The 17,219-nt window shown below is 43.5% G+C and overlaps 2 protein-coding genes across 2 annotated transcripts; both read right to left on the bottom strand.

Annotated features, from left to right (window-relative positions):
• Positions 1-2,501: 2,501 nt before the first annotated feature.
• Positions 2,502-3,936, bottom strand: KRTAP29-1 (keratin associated like protein 29-1; the record flags this gene model as incomplete). Its single annotated transcript, XM_080826318.1, has 1 exon — positions 2,502-3,936. One exon carries the CDS (start codon positions 3,934-3,936, stop codon positions 2,902-2,904), a length of 1,035 nt encoding a protein of 344 aa, XP_080682444.1. The 3' UTR covers positions 2,502-2,901.
• Positions 3,937-15,160: 11,224 nt separating this feature from the next.
• LOC308356905 (uncharacterized protein) lies at positions 15,161-17,219 on the bottom strand (the record flags this gene model as incomplete). Its single annotated transcript, XM_080826288.1, has 2 exons — positions 15,161-16,847; positions 17,028-17,219. 2 exons carry the CDS (start codon positions 17,217-17,219, stop codon positions 15,549-15,551), a joined length of 1,491 nt encoding a protein of 496 aa, XP_080682414.1. The 3' UTR covers positions 15,161-15,548.

Genomic DNA, 17,219 nt, shown 5'->3' on the forward strand with positions numbered 1-17,219 from the left:
ATAAGATTACATAATTTTACATTGTATATGTGAATTCTTATATTTCCAAACCCTACTGTTATATATTAGCTATTTTATAAATATTAGTCACTGTTTATACTTTCATATAAACAGGAATTGGAAGGTTACACAAGGTTGTATCTGAGAAGGAAAGAAGGTAAATGTTGTCGAGCTGGAGACCTATACAAAAGGGACTTCAACTTTCTCAATAATGTTTACTTCAATTATGCTTTTTAAAGATCTAAAGTAGATATAAGAAAATGTCCATTCTGAGTGGTGGGTGTTTCTAATATTTTTCTCAAAACTTCCCTGTATTTTGCTCCCCCATTTGGAACATAAGTGTAAATAAAGATTTACTTATAAGCATGTTCAGGCGTGGCAGAACATTGTCTATAATAGGAGGTTCAGATATGTTATGGACAAGTCCTAGCAAACCTGAAAGGAGCTAATAAATGTTTTGTTATTTAAACTGTTGCCAAGTATGGAAGAAGTACACAGCTTCCCAGTACACCTTTTACACTTGCCATCTTTAAAATGTGAGGTTTGAATGTTGGCAGGTAGCCAGTGTAAAACACTTACCAGTACAACAGAGAAATCCACAACTGGAAAGGTTAAAAAAAAAAAAGGAAAAAATTAACATACATAGAGATGGGTCAAAAACTACTGCAAAATGAAATTTGAAATTCTAGCTATGCCAAGAATTCTGGTATTAGAAAGAAAATTATTTGAAGAGATATAATTCCTTAAATTGATAATGTAAGAAAGTGTTGACAGTTCTGTCCAGGACTGAGGTGAGATTCATCACACATTCCAGAGCCTCATTCTTCCTCTGGCATGACTGAAATCTCCATGGAAGATGTGGAGAGAGAATTTAAATGGGGTATCCATCAAAATGGATTGCAAATAGTTGAGTTGCAAATAATTGAGTTAATTATATTCCTTGTGGCATATTGCCATTTTTTTTTGTCCTTGCAAGATCTCTTATTTTTTTCTTTGTGTACTTATATACCAATTAATTTAATTCCTGTTCTCCTTATGCCCCCATTATCTTCCTATAGGCAGCTATTTTATTTTCTTTAAAGTATATCCTCTAGCAGACAGCCTTCAGACTTCACCTGCACTGTCAGTTCTTGATATCTAGCCTGCTGGCCCACACTACAGATTTGGATATACCAGCCTCCAAAATCATATGAGAAAATTCCTCTTATTACATCTCTTTATATATATCCTATTGGCTCTCTCTGGAGAACCAGACCAAGGGAGTACCTCATGGAAAGAATGACCTCTTGCTGCCTACCCACCCTCCTAGTGGTAGACACAGATTTCCTTTAAAGTCTGTATTATCACAGAAATGTGAGCATCCTCAACTATGCCCCCTTATAGATCCGTGTAAGAATGTTCTGAGTTTCAGATCTAAATCATTTCACAGACCCAGAGCCCTTGGTTAAAGGGGAGTCCAGATCCCCTTGAGGAAGGACTCTGCATAATTGTTACAAGTACACTCTGCAAACCTGCCTCTAATCTTTCCCAAAAGAAAACCAGTACAGGGTGCCTGGGTGGCTCAGTGGGTTAAAGCCTCTGCCTTCAGCTCAGGTCATGATTCCAGAGTCCTGGGATCGAGTCCCGCATCAGGCTCTCTGCTCAGCAGGGATCCTGCTTCCCCCGCCCACCCCCACCTGCCTCTCTGCCTACTTGTGATCTCTGTCAAATAAATAAATAAAATCTTTAAAGAAAAGAAAAGAAAACCAGTCCAGCCATTTCTTAAATGTTTAGTTTTGATAATTACAAAATAGGACTATTTGGTCAGGTATTTCCTTAGACTAATTATTTTTAAAACTGTCTCTTAAAATGTCAAAAACATAAGCAAACAGACAACAGCCATAAATTTCAAATTTTACATTTTATTTAAATTGTCCATTATGTGAACTGATCATTAAAACCAGTGTCAAGGGATGCCCAGAGGGTGCAGTCGTTTGGGTGTTCAACTCTTGGCTTCAGCTCTGATTGTTATCTCAGGGTTGTAGGATCGGCTCTGCACTCAGCGTAGTCTGCTTAGGACTCCCTCTTCCTCTGCCCCTGCTCCTGCTTGCTCTCTCTCTCTCTCTGGAATAAATAAATAAATCTTAAAAAAAAAAAACAGTGTTAAGTTAATCAACCCTTAGCTATTCTCAGTGGCCAAAAAGCTTGCTTTATTTTAATCTGTGGCTTCCCTAGACCATTTCAGTCTTTGGCTTCCCAAGTCTGTTCACTGTGGGGAAATAGAGCCCACTCAACTCAAAAGAGCTTTTGGTGATATAAAGATTGGAAGCCAGGGGATTGTTTGTCCTTTCTCCCTTCCAACTTGAGCATCTATAATTGCAGACACCGACAACCCTTTCAGACTAAAGCAGATCCACTAATTTAGAGGGCCCAAGGTCATCATGTCCAAATGTGACCTGAAGGAAATTTATGTAGGGGTATATTGAAAGGAATGAAAGCATTCTGAAAGTTTTGTTCAATCACTCACATTTTTATTAGCAGTTGGCATCAAAGGAGTCTTTTTAAAGACTGGACAACACCAAAAGAAAAGAAAAGAAAAACTGAAGAGAAGGCTTTGCTGAGATGAAATGAACTGACAACATGAGGAAATGCAAGTTGTAGTGTGGACCAGGCTTACAGAAATGTCCTCCTTGATGAAGAAAGATCTCTTAGTGGCTGGACAAATTCCCTCATCAGCACCTGGTGAGAATGTGGGGCTGGACTCAAAATGAAGTTAGCACACAAATAGAATTTGCCCTCAGCCAGAAGAGAGCACCATGGGGTGGCAATGCACTTGCAGATAGTGGCAGATCTCAGAAGAGATGGGAAGCGTCCTGCATCAGTGAAGCGTTGCCTTACAGAAGCCAGATTCGTGACTGGTGGTCAGGAAGTTGGCGAGCAGGTGTTGGCTTTGCAGAGACTTGGGGCTGTTGGCCGAAAGCAATTGCAGCCACCACTGGATGATTTGCCTAAACCTGTCACACAGCAAGCTGGTTGGCAGGAAGGAGATTTGCAGCCACCCTGGTTGCAAGAGGTGGGTTCATCACAAGTTGGTTGGCCAGAAAGCACGGTGCCACAGGAAACTCGTTTGCAAGGGTTGTTTACAGAACATGGGAGCTGGCAGTTAGCCACTGGCTGGCAGATGAAGGATATAGAAGACATTGGTTGGCAGTGAAGTGGCTGGCAAGGTGAGGACACACAGCATGTAGGATTGCAAGAACTTAACACACAAGTTGATGGCTGGCAGGGAATAGGCATGCAGGGAACCAACTGGCAAGTCTTGAAAATGTAGCAGATGGGTTGATAATAAGTTGATTTGCAGAGCTGATCTTCGCCATTAATGGGTTGACATGAACCTGGTTGGCAGCAAGTTGGCTGGCATAGACTAGCTGCACAGTTGGTTGGTGGGCAAGAATTTTCAATACAGGAAGTTACCTCAGAGCAGGATGGCTGGCCAGACACAGTGTCACAGCAGACCGATTGGCCACAAGCTGCCTGACATGTTCTGGACACAAATACAGGCTCTTGGCAGGAGCTTTGCTGGTCGAGGCTGGCTTCACAGCAATTTGCCTGACAACTGGTAGATTCCGTGCAGGAGGGTTGGCATGAGCTAACCAGGCAAGGAGACTGACCAGTGCCAGATTTATAGCTGGCTGTGCAGGAGCAAATGGGTTGGCAGACAAAACCAACGCAAGAAGTTGCTGGAAGGCAGGTAGGTTGGCAAGAAGCAGGTTCACAGACGCTTGGGGTACTGCTGGATGGCTGACAATTTTCTTGGCATGTGACCAGTTGCCACGTTCTGCTCCGGCAGGAACTAGGCAAGCAAATACCATTTCGGAAGCCATCACCATTTGAGTACATGAAAGTGGGCACAGCTGGAATGGCCATGGTGATTCCGGGACAACAGCTGTCCCCCATGGCACTGGTGTTAACCTTGCTAGGAAGTTGCAATCTCAGTATACCTGAGTGCAAAAGACATCTAATACATGGGGGCTTTTATAGTCCTTCACTAGGGGTGTTGGTACCACTTAGAGCATCTTTCCTTGTTATTGTTTCTACTCATTTGCCTACAAACATCTGATTAGCAGGCTTCAGGAGCCTGGATAGATACTGTCCCCACTTTAAAAACTTGTCGGTTGAGTTGAGAGTTCTCTTTGCTGAGTTTGGATTCCTTGATGGTTCCTGCTCTGGGATGAGCTGTCTCTTTTACAGGTTGTTCTCCAGCTGCCCTGAAGCAGGCCTTTCTCTGAACTAACCTCTCATCAGGAGGCCTCAGCCCAGCCAAAGCAGCCTGTTCTTCCTCCAGGAATGCAGTTCTGCACCATTTAGGTGACCAGGAAATGAAGCCTTGACCCAGTTGAAAGAGGGTGATGTATGAGATGGTGAATAGAAAACCAGGCAGTGCATCCCAAGGGCACTTCAATGTCTCCACCTCTAAGAACCTTCCCATTTGGTTTTCCTGAAATTCAGTTTTATTAGTACCAGTAAAAATAATAGCAGCAGTAGTAGTAGGAAAGGTTTCCATTCCAGGTATAGCATGCTTACTATATACCAAGTCATTGACTTCATTTTTCATTGAATCTTGCAATGACCTTAAGTAGAAGGTATGATTCTCGCTACTATGTTAGAGGTATAGCAAAACCAACTCAAAGAGTTTAAATCCTGTTCCCAAAATTTTGCAAGCAATAAAATGTTGAAATAAGGTCCAAATCTAGTTTGGGCTGACCCCAAAACCTCTGGTCTTAATCATCTGTTAGACCTGCTAACTTTGGAGTGGAAGAAAAAGGCTATAACCCAGTGATTGAAGACTGACATTTGTATAGCAGTATGCTGACTCTTGGGCAGGTGGCCCAGGCTCTATGCTGGGGACCATTCATCCACTCCAGTGACTAGATTAAACCAGTATCCGGTATGAGTTCTTACCTCTACTTAACCATACACCCAAAGACAATCTTTTAATCTGGAAATAATAACTACAATAATTTAATAATTATTTTTAATAACTACAAAATATTTTGCCAAGGATTAAATCATATTATGGAGTTCACAACATATAAATTCTATAAATATAAAACTACAACAACCAATAGCTATATTAGGACATCACTGCAAAATAATTTTAGTGTTAAATCACCCTCTTCCAAGAGGGACTTATGAGGCATTGGTTGTCCTAATTCTTCCCCTCTTTCTCTAGGCTCATCCCGGCTCTGTGTCACCAGCCATCTTCAGCATCCCACACTGGTCCATGTCTGATCCAGTTCACACCAGAGATTCACAACAGAATAGAAAGATCATGGCCTTGGGATCCGAATAGCACTAGTGCCATTTTCTGGCTCTGCTGCTAACTCACTCTGTGGGACGTGTTAGTTCATTACCCAAGTATTCAAAGTACTGAGAGTTTATCTATTAACCACATTGCTGTTGCTCAGGTTATTTTTATTTTTATTAACTGCCTCACAATCACTAAAAATGCTGGAAATTCTGGAAGGTACTTTCAAAGTACCAGCTAAAGAGTACCTTCTCCTTGACACCCTCTTCCTTACCCTTATTTTATTTTATTTTATTTTAATTTTTTTATTTTAATAAACATATGATGTATTTTTATCACCAGGGGTACGGGTCTGTGAATCGCCAGGTTTACACATTTCACAGCACTCACCATAGCACATACCCTCCCCAATGTCCATTTCCCCACTACCCTCTCCCGTCCCCCCTCCCCCCAGCAACCCTCAGTCTGTTTTTTGAAATTGAGTCTTTTATGGTTTGTCTCCCTCCCAATCCCATCTTTTCATTTTTTCTTTTCCTACCTCCCCCCAACCCCCCCCCGCCTTGCATCTCCACTTCCTCATATCAAAGAGATCATATGATAGTTGTCTTTCTCCGATTGACTTATTTCGCTAAGCATGATACCCTCTAGTTCCATCCACGTAGTCGCAAATGGCAAGATTTCATGTCTTTTGATGGCTGCATAGTATTCCATTGTGTATATATACCACTTCTTCTTTATCCATTCATCTGTTGATGGACATCTAGGCTCTTTCCACAGTTTGGCTATTGTGGACATTGCTGCTATAAACATTCGGGTGCACGTGCCCCTTCGGAGCACCACGTTTGTATCTTTAGGATATATACCCAGGAGTGCAATTGCTGGGTTGTAGGATAGCTCTATTTTCAGTTTTTTGAGGAAACTCCACACTGTTTTCCAGAGTGGTTGCACCAGCTTGCATTCCCACCAGCAGTGTAGGAGGGTTCCCCTCTCTCCGCATCCTCGCCAGCATCTGTCATTTCTTGACTTGTTAATTTTAGCCATTCTGACTGGTGTGAGGTGGTCTCTCATTGTGGTTTTGATTTGTATTTCCCTGATCCCGAGTGATGTGGAACATTTTTTCATGTGTCTGTTGGCCATCTGGATGACTTCTTTGCAGAAATGTCTGTTCATGTCCTCTGCCCATTTCTTGATTGTATTATTTGTTCTTTGGGTATTGAGTTTGATAAGCTCTTAATAGATTTTGGATACTAGCCCTTTATCTGATATGTCGTTTGCAAATATCTTCTCCCATTCTGTCAGTTGTCTTTTGGTTTTGTTCACTGTTTCCTTTGCTGTGCAAAAGCTTTTGATCTTGATGAAATCCCAATAGTTCATTTTTGCCCTTGCTTCTGTTGCCTTTGGTGATGTTCCTAGGAAGAAGTTGCTGCGGTTGAGGTCAAAGAGGTTGCTGCCTGCATTCTCCTCAAGGATTTTGATAGATTCCTTTCACACATTGAGGTCCTTCATCCATTTTGAGTCTATTTTCATGTGTGGTGTAAGGAAATAGTCCAATTTCATTTTTCTGCATGTGGCTGTCCAATTTTCCCAGCACCATTTGTTGAAGAGGCTGTCTTTTTTCCATTGGATATTCTTTCCTGCTTTGTCGAAGATTAGTTGACCATAGAGTTGAGGGTCTATTTCTGGGCTCTCTATTCTGTTCCATTGGTCTATATGTCTGTTTTTGTGCCAGTACCATACTGTCTTGATGATGACAGCTTTGTAATAGAGCTTGAAGTCTGGAATTGTGATGCCACTGACTTTGGCTTTCTTTTTCAATATTCCTTTGGCTATTCGAGGTCTTTTCTGGTTCCATATAAATTTTAGGATTATTTGTTCTATTTCCTTAAAAAAAGTGGATGGGATTTTGATAGGGATTGAATTAAATGTGTAGATTGCTTTAGGTAGAATAGACATTTTCACAATATTTGTTTTTCCAATCCATGAGCATGGAATATTTCTCCATTTCTTTGTGTCTTCCTCAATTTCTTTCATGAGTACTTTGTAGTTTTCTGAGTATAGATTCTTTGCCTCTTTGGTTAGATTTATTCCTAGGTATCTTATGGTTTTGGGTGCAATTGTAAATGGAACTGACTCCTCAATTTCTCTTTCTTCTGTCTTGTTGTTAGTGTAAAGAAATGCGACTGATTTCTGTGCATTGACTTTATATCCTGACACTTTACTGAATTCCTGTATAAGTTCTAGCAGTTTTGGAGTAGAGCCTTTTGGGTTTTCCACATATAGTATCATATCATCTGCAAAGAGTGATAGTTTGACTTCTTCTTTGCCGATTTGGATGCTTTTAATTTCTTTTTGTTGTCTGATTGCTGAGGCTAGGACTTCTAGTACTATGTTGAACAGCAGTGGTGATAACGGACATCCCTGCCGTGTTCCTGACCTTAGCAGAAAAGCTTTCAGTTTTTCTCCATTGAGAATGATATTTGCAGTGGATTTTTCATAGATGGCTTTGATAATATTGAGGTATGTGCCTTCTATCCCTACACTTTGAAGAGTTTTAATCAGGAAGGGATGCTGCACTTTGTCAAACGCTTTTTCAGCATCTATTGAGAGTATCATATGGTTCTTACTCTTTCTTTTATTAATGTATTGTATCACATTGATGGATTTGCGGATGTTGAACCAACCTTGCAGCCCTGGAATAAATCCCACTTGGTCGTGGTGAATAATCCTTTTAATGTACTGTTGGATCCTATTGGCCAGTATTTTGGTGAGAATTTTCGCATCTGTGTTCATCAAAGATATTGGTCTGTAATTCTCTTTTTTGGTGGGATCCTTGTCTGGTTTTGGGATCAAGGTGATGCTGGCCTCATAGAATGAGTTTGGAAGTTTTCCTTCCATTTCTATTTTTTGGAACAGTTTCAGGAGAATAGGAATTAATTCTTCTTTAAATGTTTGGTAGAATTCCCCTGGGAAGTCGTCTGGTCCTGGACTTTTGTTTGTTTGGAGATTTTTGATGACTGTTTCAATCTCCTTACTGGTTATGGGTCTGTTCAGGTTATCTATTTCTTCCTGGTTCAGTTGTGGTAGTTTATACGTCTCTAGAAATGTATCCATTTCTTCCAGATTGTCAAATTTGTTGGCGTAGAGTTGCTCGTAGTATGTTCTTATAATTGTTTGTATTTCTTTGGTGTTGGTTGTGATCTCTCCTCTTTCATTCATGATTTTATTTATTTGCATCCTTTCTCTTTTCTTTTTGATAAGTCTGGCCAGGGGCTTATCAATCTTATTAATTCTTTCAAAGAACCAGCTCCTAGTTTTGTTGATTTGTTCTATTGTTTTTTTAGTTTCTATTTCATTGATTTCTGCTCTGATCTTTATGATTTCTCTTCTCCTACTGGGTTTAGGCTTTCTTTGTTGTTCTCTCTCCAGCTCCTTTAGGTGTAGGGTTAGGTTGTGTATTTGAGACCTTTCTTGTTTCTTGAGAAAGGCTTGCACCGCTATATATTTTCCTCTCAGGACTGCCTTTGTTGTGTCCCACAGATTTTGAACTGTTGTGTTTTCATTATCATTTGTTTCCATGAATTTTTTCAATTCTTCTTTAATTTCGTGGTTGACCCATTCATTTTTTAGAAGGATGCTGTTTAGTCTCCATGTATTTGCGTTCTTTCCAAATTTCCTCTTGTGATTGAGTTCTAGCTTCAGAGCATTGTGGTCTGAAAATATGCAGGGAATGATCTCAATCTTTTGGTACCAATTGAGACCTGATTTATGACCCAGGATGTGGTCTATTCTGGAGAATGTTCCATGTGCACTAGAGAAGAATGTATATTCAGTTGCTTTGGGATGGAATGTTCTGAATATATCTGTGATGTCCATCTGGTCCAGTGTGTCATTTAAGGCCTTTATTTCCTTATTGATCTTTTGCTTAGATGATCTGTCCATTTCAGTAAGGGGAGTGTTAAAGTCCCCTGCTATTATTGTATTACTGTCGATGTATTTCTTTGATTTTGTTATTAATTGGTTTATATAGTTGGCTGCTCCCATGTTAGGGGCATAGATATTTAAGATTGTTAGGTCTTCTTGTTGGACAGACCCTTTGAGTATGATATAGTGACCTTCCTCATCTCTTATTATAGTCTTTGGCTTAAAATCTAATTGATCTGATATAAGGATTGCCACCCCAGCTTTCTTCTGATGTCCATTAGCATGGTACATTGTTTTCCACCCCCTCACTTTAAATCTGGAGGTGTCTTCGGGTCTAAAATGAGTTTCTTGTAGGCAGCATATTGATGGGTTTTGTTTTTTTATCCATTCTGATACCCTGTGTCTTTTGATTGGGGCATTTAGCCCATTAACATTCAGGGTAACTATGGAGAGATATGAATTTAGTGCCATTGTATTGCCTGTAAGGTGACTGTTCCTGTATATTGTCTCTGTTTCTTTCTGATCTACTACTTTTAGGGTGTCTCTTTGCTTAGAGGACCCCTTTCAATATTTCCTGTAGAGCTGGTTTGGTGTTTGCAAATTCTTTCAGCTTTTGTTTGTCCTGGAAGCTCTTTATCTCTCCTTCTATTTTCAATGATAGCCTAGCCGGATATAGGATTCTTGGCTGCATGTTTTTCTCGTTTAGTACTCTGAATATATCATGCCAGTTCTTTCTGGCCTGCCAGGTCTCTGTGGATAGGTCCGCTGCCAATCTAATGTTTTTACCCTTGTATGTTACAGACTTCTTTTCCCGGGCTGCTTTCAGGATTTTCTCTTTGTCGCTAAGACTTGTAAATTTTACTATCAGGTGACGAGGTGTGGACCTATTTTTATTGATTTTGAGGGGCGTTCTTAGCATCTCCTGGATTTTGATGTTTGTTCCCTTTGCCATATTAGGGAAATTCTCTCCAATAATTGTCTCCAATATACCTTCTGCTCCCCTCTCTCTTTCTTCTTCTTCTGGAATCCCAATTATTCTAATGTTGTGTCGTCTTATGGTGTCGCTTATCTCTCGAATTCTCTCCTCGTGGTCCAGTATTTGTTTGTCTCTCTTTTGCTCAGCTTCTTTATTCTCTGTCATTTGGTCTTCTATGTCACTAATTCTTTCTTCTGCCTCATTTATCCTAGCAGTGAGAGTTTCCATTTTTGATTGCACCTCATGAATAGCTTTTTTGATTTCAACTTGGTTAGATTTTAGTTCTTTTATTTCTCCAGAAAGGGCTTTTATCTCTCTGGAGAGGGTTTCTCTAATATCTTCTATGCCTTTTTCGAGCCCGGCTAGAACCTTGAGAATTGTCATTCTGAACTCTAGATCTGTCATGTTACCAATGTCTGTATTGATTAGGTCTCCAGCCTTCGGTATGGCCTCTTGTTCTTTTTTTTGAGGTGAGTTGAGAGTTTGAGAGTTCCGGAGGATGGGAATGAAGATGGCGTCCTCCCAATCTCTCAGCCCGGAGGAGCCGAGAGCTTGGGGTTCCGCTCCTCAGTGCGCGCTCAGAGCAAAGCACCCAACCGCCCCGCCTCCCTGGCCTCCGGTTGCACCTTGAAGAAAGCAGTCAATTGCTGGAGCTGGAGAAAAGCCCCGGGTTGCTTCCGTCTCCGCAGCCTCCAGCCGCGCTCCGAGCCCACCCAGCCTGCGACCGGCACAAGGTAACCCTGGGCTTAGAGCTCACTCCTCGGCTTTGTCGCTGTAGCCTGCTTCCCTGCTCTAATACCTGCGAGCTCTGTGGCACTCAGACACCCCCAGTCCTTCTGTGACCCCGCAGGACCTGGGGTTATGCTGACCCCGCCTGGGTTTCCCCCCAGTTTAGCCTCTGGAGCGATGTCTCCCAGTGGAGCCGACTTTTAAAAGTCCCAATTTTGTGCTCCTTTGCTCCGCTGCTTGCCAGGAGCCGGCCCCTCCCCCCGGGGTCTATCTTCCCGTCGCTTTGGATTCACTTCTCCGCAGGTCCTACCTTTCAGAAAGTGATCGATTTTCTGTTTCTAGAATTGTTGCTCTTCTTCTCTTCGATTTCCTGTTGGATTTGTAGGTGTTCACAATGGTTAGATAAGCTGTCTAGCTGATCTCCTGCTACCCGATGTCGTCTCAGCCTACTTCTCCGCCATCTTGACTCCTCTCTCCTTTACCCTTATTTTAAAAGGAAGAAAAATTTTTCTGATCAGAACGATGCCTGGGAAATCTTCACCCTTGTCATTCAAATGCCTTTTTTTTTCTACCATTGCTTTCTGTGTTACAGCACCGACCATTCCTTTTGCCGTCCGACTCATCACTAGTCATTTTGGCACCTTGCAAACTGCAGGGATCACTGCACTCCATTTTATACCTATCTACATCCCAAAGCTCTCAACTTTCAGAAGAAATATTTTGGTCTCACCAAATAGGTCAGTCATAATGGGAACATGAATATATTTGAGAAACAATGTCAACCTCAACCTGGAAAAGGTGTCAATCCCCATGCTCATACATACCACTTTTATTGTTTTTAAAACAACCCATTTTTTTATTAACATATCATGTATTATTTGCCCCAGGGGTACAGGTCTCTGAATCATCAGGCTTACACACTTCACAGCACTCCCCATAGCACATACCCACCCCAATGTCCATAACCCAACCACCCGTTCCCTATCCCCCTCCCCCTAGCAACCCTCAGTTTGTTTTGTGAGGTTAAGAGTCTTTTATGGTTTGTCTCCCTCCCAATCCCATCTTAAAGCAATCCATTTTTACACCCATTTTTCTCTGATTCTGTCCTTGCCTTTCTTCCTTCTAAAGAAACTTCTCAAGTGGTTGGTAAATGGTATGCTGAGCGAAATAAGTCAAGCAGAAAGAGTCATTATTATATGGTTTCACTTATTTGTGGAGCATAAGAAATAACACGGAGGACATGGGGAGCTGGAGAAGAGAAGGGAGTTGGGGGAAATTGGAGGGGAAGATGAACTATGAGAGACTGTGGACTCTGGGAAACAATCTGAGGGTTTTGGAGGGTAGGTGGGTGGGACGTTGGGTGAGCCTGGTGGTAGGTATTATGGAGGGCACATATTGCATGGAGCACTGGGTGTGGTATATAAACAATGAATTCTGGAACACTGAAAAGAAATTTAAAAAATAATAAATAATTTTTTCAAAAAAATCACCTAGAAACAAAAAAAAAGTGGTACAAACTTTTAGCTATAAGATGAGTATAGTATGGGGATCTTATATATAACATAGTCACTCTAGTTAATAACACTGTAGTGCATAACTGAAATTTGCTAAGAGAACTTAAATGTTCTCACATGTTTCCCTCCCAAAAATATGGTTTGATGGATGTGTTAATTAGATGGGAGGAATCTTTTCATGATATATATGTATATGAAATCATCATAGTGTACACTTCAAGTACCTTACAGTTTTGTCAATGACGCCTCAATAAAGATGAAAAAAAGAAATGTCTCAATAAGGACATCTTTCATTTTGCTCTGGCTCAAGGCACTAAAGACATCTGGTATACCACCAAGGACTGTTGTGATCACATCAAGAATCATGATGCATAAAAAACACAAACTTTGGACAGAACCCTATGTTCTGCATGTTATATATATTTAACTAGTATGTTACTTTTGTATGTTTCTCACTCCCTGTGGCTATCCTGAATTCTGTGTTTAGCATTCCCTTGTGAATATATATTAGGTATATATTTGTATGTGTGTGCATATGTATACATGTGTGTATACTCATACATATGTATATGCATGTATGTATGAGTGTTGTTTTTGAGGTTTAAACATATATGTGGTCTTGAGGCTTGTTTGTATCACCTCTATTCTGGTCAGGTTCACCCTTGTTTTGCATATGGCTATTGTCCAGTTGTAGGGGTTTTTTTTGGGGGGGGGTGTTCGTTTTTTTAAGATTTTATTTATTTGTCAGAGGTAGAGAGCACAAGCAGGGGGAGCAGCAGGCAGTGGAAGAAGCTGGCTTCCTGCTGAGCAAGGAGCCCAATGCAGGACTCGATCCTAGGACCCTGAGATCATGACCTGAGCCAAAGGCAGATACTTAATCGACTGCACCACCCAGGCATCCCTGTCCAGTTGTTTTCACCGCAGTATTGTATTTATTGTGTGACTATACCACAATTTTCTTGTCTCTGTTTTGGGGCCCTTGGATTGTTGCTCATATTCATCTTATAAAACAGAGGGAAAGAAATCTTACCTCACGGAATTGCTATGATCACATGAATCACTAGGACTGTGCTTGGGACAGAGATTTTTTTTTAAAGTTTTCTTTATTTATTTGACACAGAGAGAGAAATTACAAGTAGGCAGAGAGGCAGGCAGAGAGGTGGGCGGTGGGGAGCAGGCTCTCTGCTGAGCAGAAAGTCCAATGCGGGTCTTGATCGCAGGACCCTGAGATCATAACCTGAGCCGAAGGCAGAGACTTAACCCACTGGGCCACCCAGGAGCCAGGACAGAGATTTAAAACCCTGGCCAACTCCCCTGGACTCTGTAAGGAAATAGAGACAAATCTCAATGGCCTGATGAGACAGTAACCCTGACACCAATGTACTGGTTAAGCTCCACCTTTGAGTTTCTCCCTCTGCCATTGTATAACCCAGTGGTTCTCAAACAGGGGCAAGTTTGCCCCCTATCCCCAGGGATGTTTGCTAATGTCTGGAGACATTGTTGATCATCACACTCAGGGGATGCTCCCAGCATTTAGTTGGTAAAGGTCAGGGATTCTTCTTAATATCCTATAATGTGAAAGTGATGGTCCCTATGACAAAGAATTATTCAGCCCAAAATGTCAATAACACTGAAGCTGAGAAGACCTGATCCACCCCCACTGCACCTTGAGGCCTAGGGATAGCCCTTTATGCCATGCACTAAGTGACTACTTTGAAGAGACTCAGTTCTTAGGATTGGAAGGGAGTATGAATGGAGTTTACACAAGGAGCGTGCCTCACAGAGACTAGGAGAACGTAAAGTCCAAGGTGTTTTCCCAGGCTGGGTATGTAGAAAGTCTGAGTCTGAGTGCAAGTTGGTTGGCAGAAGGCAGATGCAGAAGACCCTAGGTGGCAGCAGAGAGGTTGGCAGGAGGTAGATGGGCAGGAAATGGGCTCACAACACAAGAAATCCAGGTTATCTTCCTTATTGTAAGTGTGCCCTCCCACTTGTTTTTATCCCACTGCAAACCCCAAGGCCATTGGCTTGCTCCCCATTCTCCGTACATCCAAGTCTATGTTCCTTCATTCAGTTCGCTAGACCAAGGACAGAGGGACATACCAAGACCCAGTGCTCTTCATGTCACTGCCCAGCATATGGCCCCGCAATGCCTTCATGTCAGCCCTGCACCAAACTAAAATGTCTCTGTCTAACTTACAAGGCCTGACAAGGCAGGTCACTGTCTACTTAGCTGACCTCGGAGCTCACCTGCCTCTAAGCACACCTCTGCCCAAGCCTCCCTAACGAATGGTGTGCTCACAACTCCATTCATTTCTATGTTTCCCCTGCCTGGAAAACAGCCACCTTTCTGGTTTTGAACTGGTTAATTCTTATTTGTGCTGAAAGACTCAGTTTCTGTATCACACTCCCCAAGAACTCTTCCCTATTTCTCCCCCTGCCTGCTGGGTTCAAATTGCCCTATGTTTGCCTCTCTCCAAGTACTTAGCACAAGGCAATGAAGTAACTGTCTGTCTGTCTATCTGTCTCCCCCACCCCCATCCTGATAGTGAGCTTCCTGAGAACAAGGACTGAGACATACGTCCTTTTGTTCCTACAGCCTAACACAGTCCCTGGCTAATGGCTATCTAATAAAGCTTGTTGGATAGATCAATGAATGAGTTGCTCTCAAAGACAAACCAAGTTAGCTGATGAGAATATGACGTTAACAGGGCAATGAGAAAAGCGTGTCACTTCAACTTAGCCACTTTATTGGACAGTTAAATATCTTTTTCTCATGGAAGAAGTCCCCAAGGAACGTGAGCACACCCAGCAAGGAAGCACATGCATGAGGACAAAAGACTTAGTGCTGGGAAAGAGACTCAGGATGATGTGGTGAAGCAGCTCTTCTCAGCTTGATGGCAGCAGCAGGCAGGAACCCAGAATAACCCCCTCACCGAGTGCCCAGGTCACCTTCATTTGGACCATTAGGAGACTGCCATTTCTGATGAGTTCTTCTAAGTGTAAGAAGATGGCGAGTGATGGTGCAGAAAGCTTTTAAGTCATTGTGAGCTTTGGGGAGGGTAGTTAAGGTTTCTTTCTAGCTGGAGGTTTGCTTTGCAGGAATTGGTGGGGTGAGGCCAGATCAGTGGTCAGCAGGCTTGGCGGCAGTTGGCGGGCTGGCTACAGCCTCACGGGTGGTTGGGCTGGTGGGTTTGGCCTCACTGGGTTGGCAGGGACTGGCATTTGAGACCTCGGCCTTGCAGGACGTTGAGTCAGTGCAATCTGGTTGGCTAGAAGTAGATTTTTTGCAATCCCGTTTACAGGAGTCAGCACAAGGAAGACGGGAGGAAATTGGACGGTAAGAGAGTGAAGTTACACAGGCCGGACGGCGCAGGATGGAGTAGCATGGGCGGTAGCAGGCAGGGCGATAGGAGATGGATGTCACATACGGCTGCCTGTAAGTGATGGGTCCAGAGCAGATTGGGCGACAGAACGGACGGTAAGAAACCGAAGGGGTGCAAGGCGGTTTGCAGGAGCTGGGTATGTAGAAAGTCCGAGAGCAAGTTGGCTGGCAGATGGCAGATGCAGAAGACCCTGGGCGGCAGCAGAGAGGCTGGCAGGAGGTAGATGGGCAAGAAGTAGGCTCACGGCAGATGGACCGGCAGCGCTTAACTAAGTAGCAGTTAGGTTGACATGGACTGGGCACACAGATACTTGCTGTACAAGGACTGGGCTCAGAGCAGATGGATTGGCAGATGCTGGAGATGCAACAAGGGGGCTCTTGGCAAGTGCTGGAGACACAGGGTGGCTCACAAGGGCTTGGAACACAGCAGATAGGGCGAAGACAGACAGGCTCACAGACCAGAGCCACACAGGGAGCTGGCTGGCAGTTGCTGGGCTCTGAGCAAGATGGCTCACAAGGACTGGAGTCACAGCAGACAGCCTGGCAGCTATTAGCCACAGAGCAGACGGACGGACAGCAGCTAGGTGTGGGGCAGACCGGCTGACAGCAAGTGGGCTCACAGACCACTGGTTGGCAGGAACTAGGCACAGTGCAGACAGCTGAACAGCAGCTGGGCTCACAGATGACAGGCTGGCAGCAGCTGGGTTTGCATATGATGGACTGGCAGGGAGTGGGTACATAGAGAACTGGCTGGCAGGAAGGGGCCTCAGAGCACACAGGTTGGCAGCAACTGCTCACTGAGCAAGAAGGCTCACAGATGGTGGCTTCACAGCACACAGGCTGGGTACAGCTGCTCACGGCACAGGAGGGCTCACAGATGGTGGCTTCACAGCACACAGGTTGGGCACAGCTGCTCACGGCACAGGCGGGCTCACAGATGGTGGCCTCACAACACACGGGTTGGGCACAGCTGCTCACGGCACAGGAGGGCTCACAGATGGTGGCTTCACAACACACAGGTTGGGCACAGCTGCTCATGGCACAGGCGGGCTCACAGATGGTGGCTTCACAACACACAGGTTGGGCACAGCTGCTCACGGCACAGGAGGGCTCACAGATGGTGGCTTCACAACACACAGGTTGGGCACAGCTGCTTACAGCACAGGCGGGCTCACAGATGGTGGCTTCACAGCATACAGGTTGGGTACAGCTGCTCACAGAACAAGAGGGCTGACAGCACTGTGGGCCACAGCTAGATGATCCGCAGCTACCTTCACAAGTCACCAGTTGCCATGTCTGGCTCCGGCAGGAACTGGGCAAGCAGACAGGCCCTCCACAGCTCACCTCAGTGGAGCAGAGAGAGATGCCTGGCACGGACGGGCATTTCCTAGAACAGCAGTTTCCAGACAT

Source organism: Martes martes (genome assembly GCF_963455335.1).
Source record: "Martes martes genome assembly, chromosome: 16".
NCBI lineage: Eukaryota > Metazoa > Chordata > Mammalia > Carnivora > Mustelidae > Martes > Martes martes.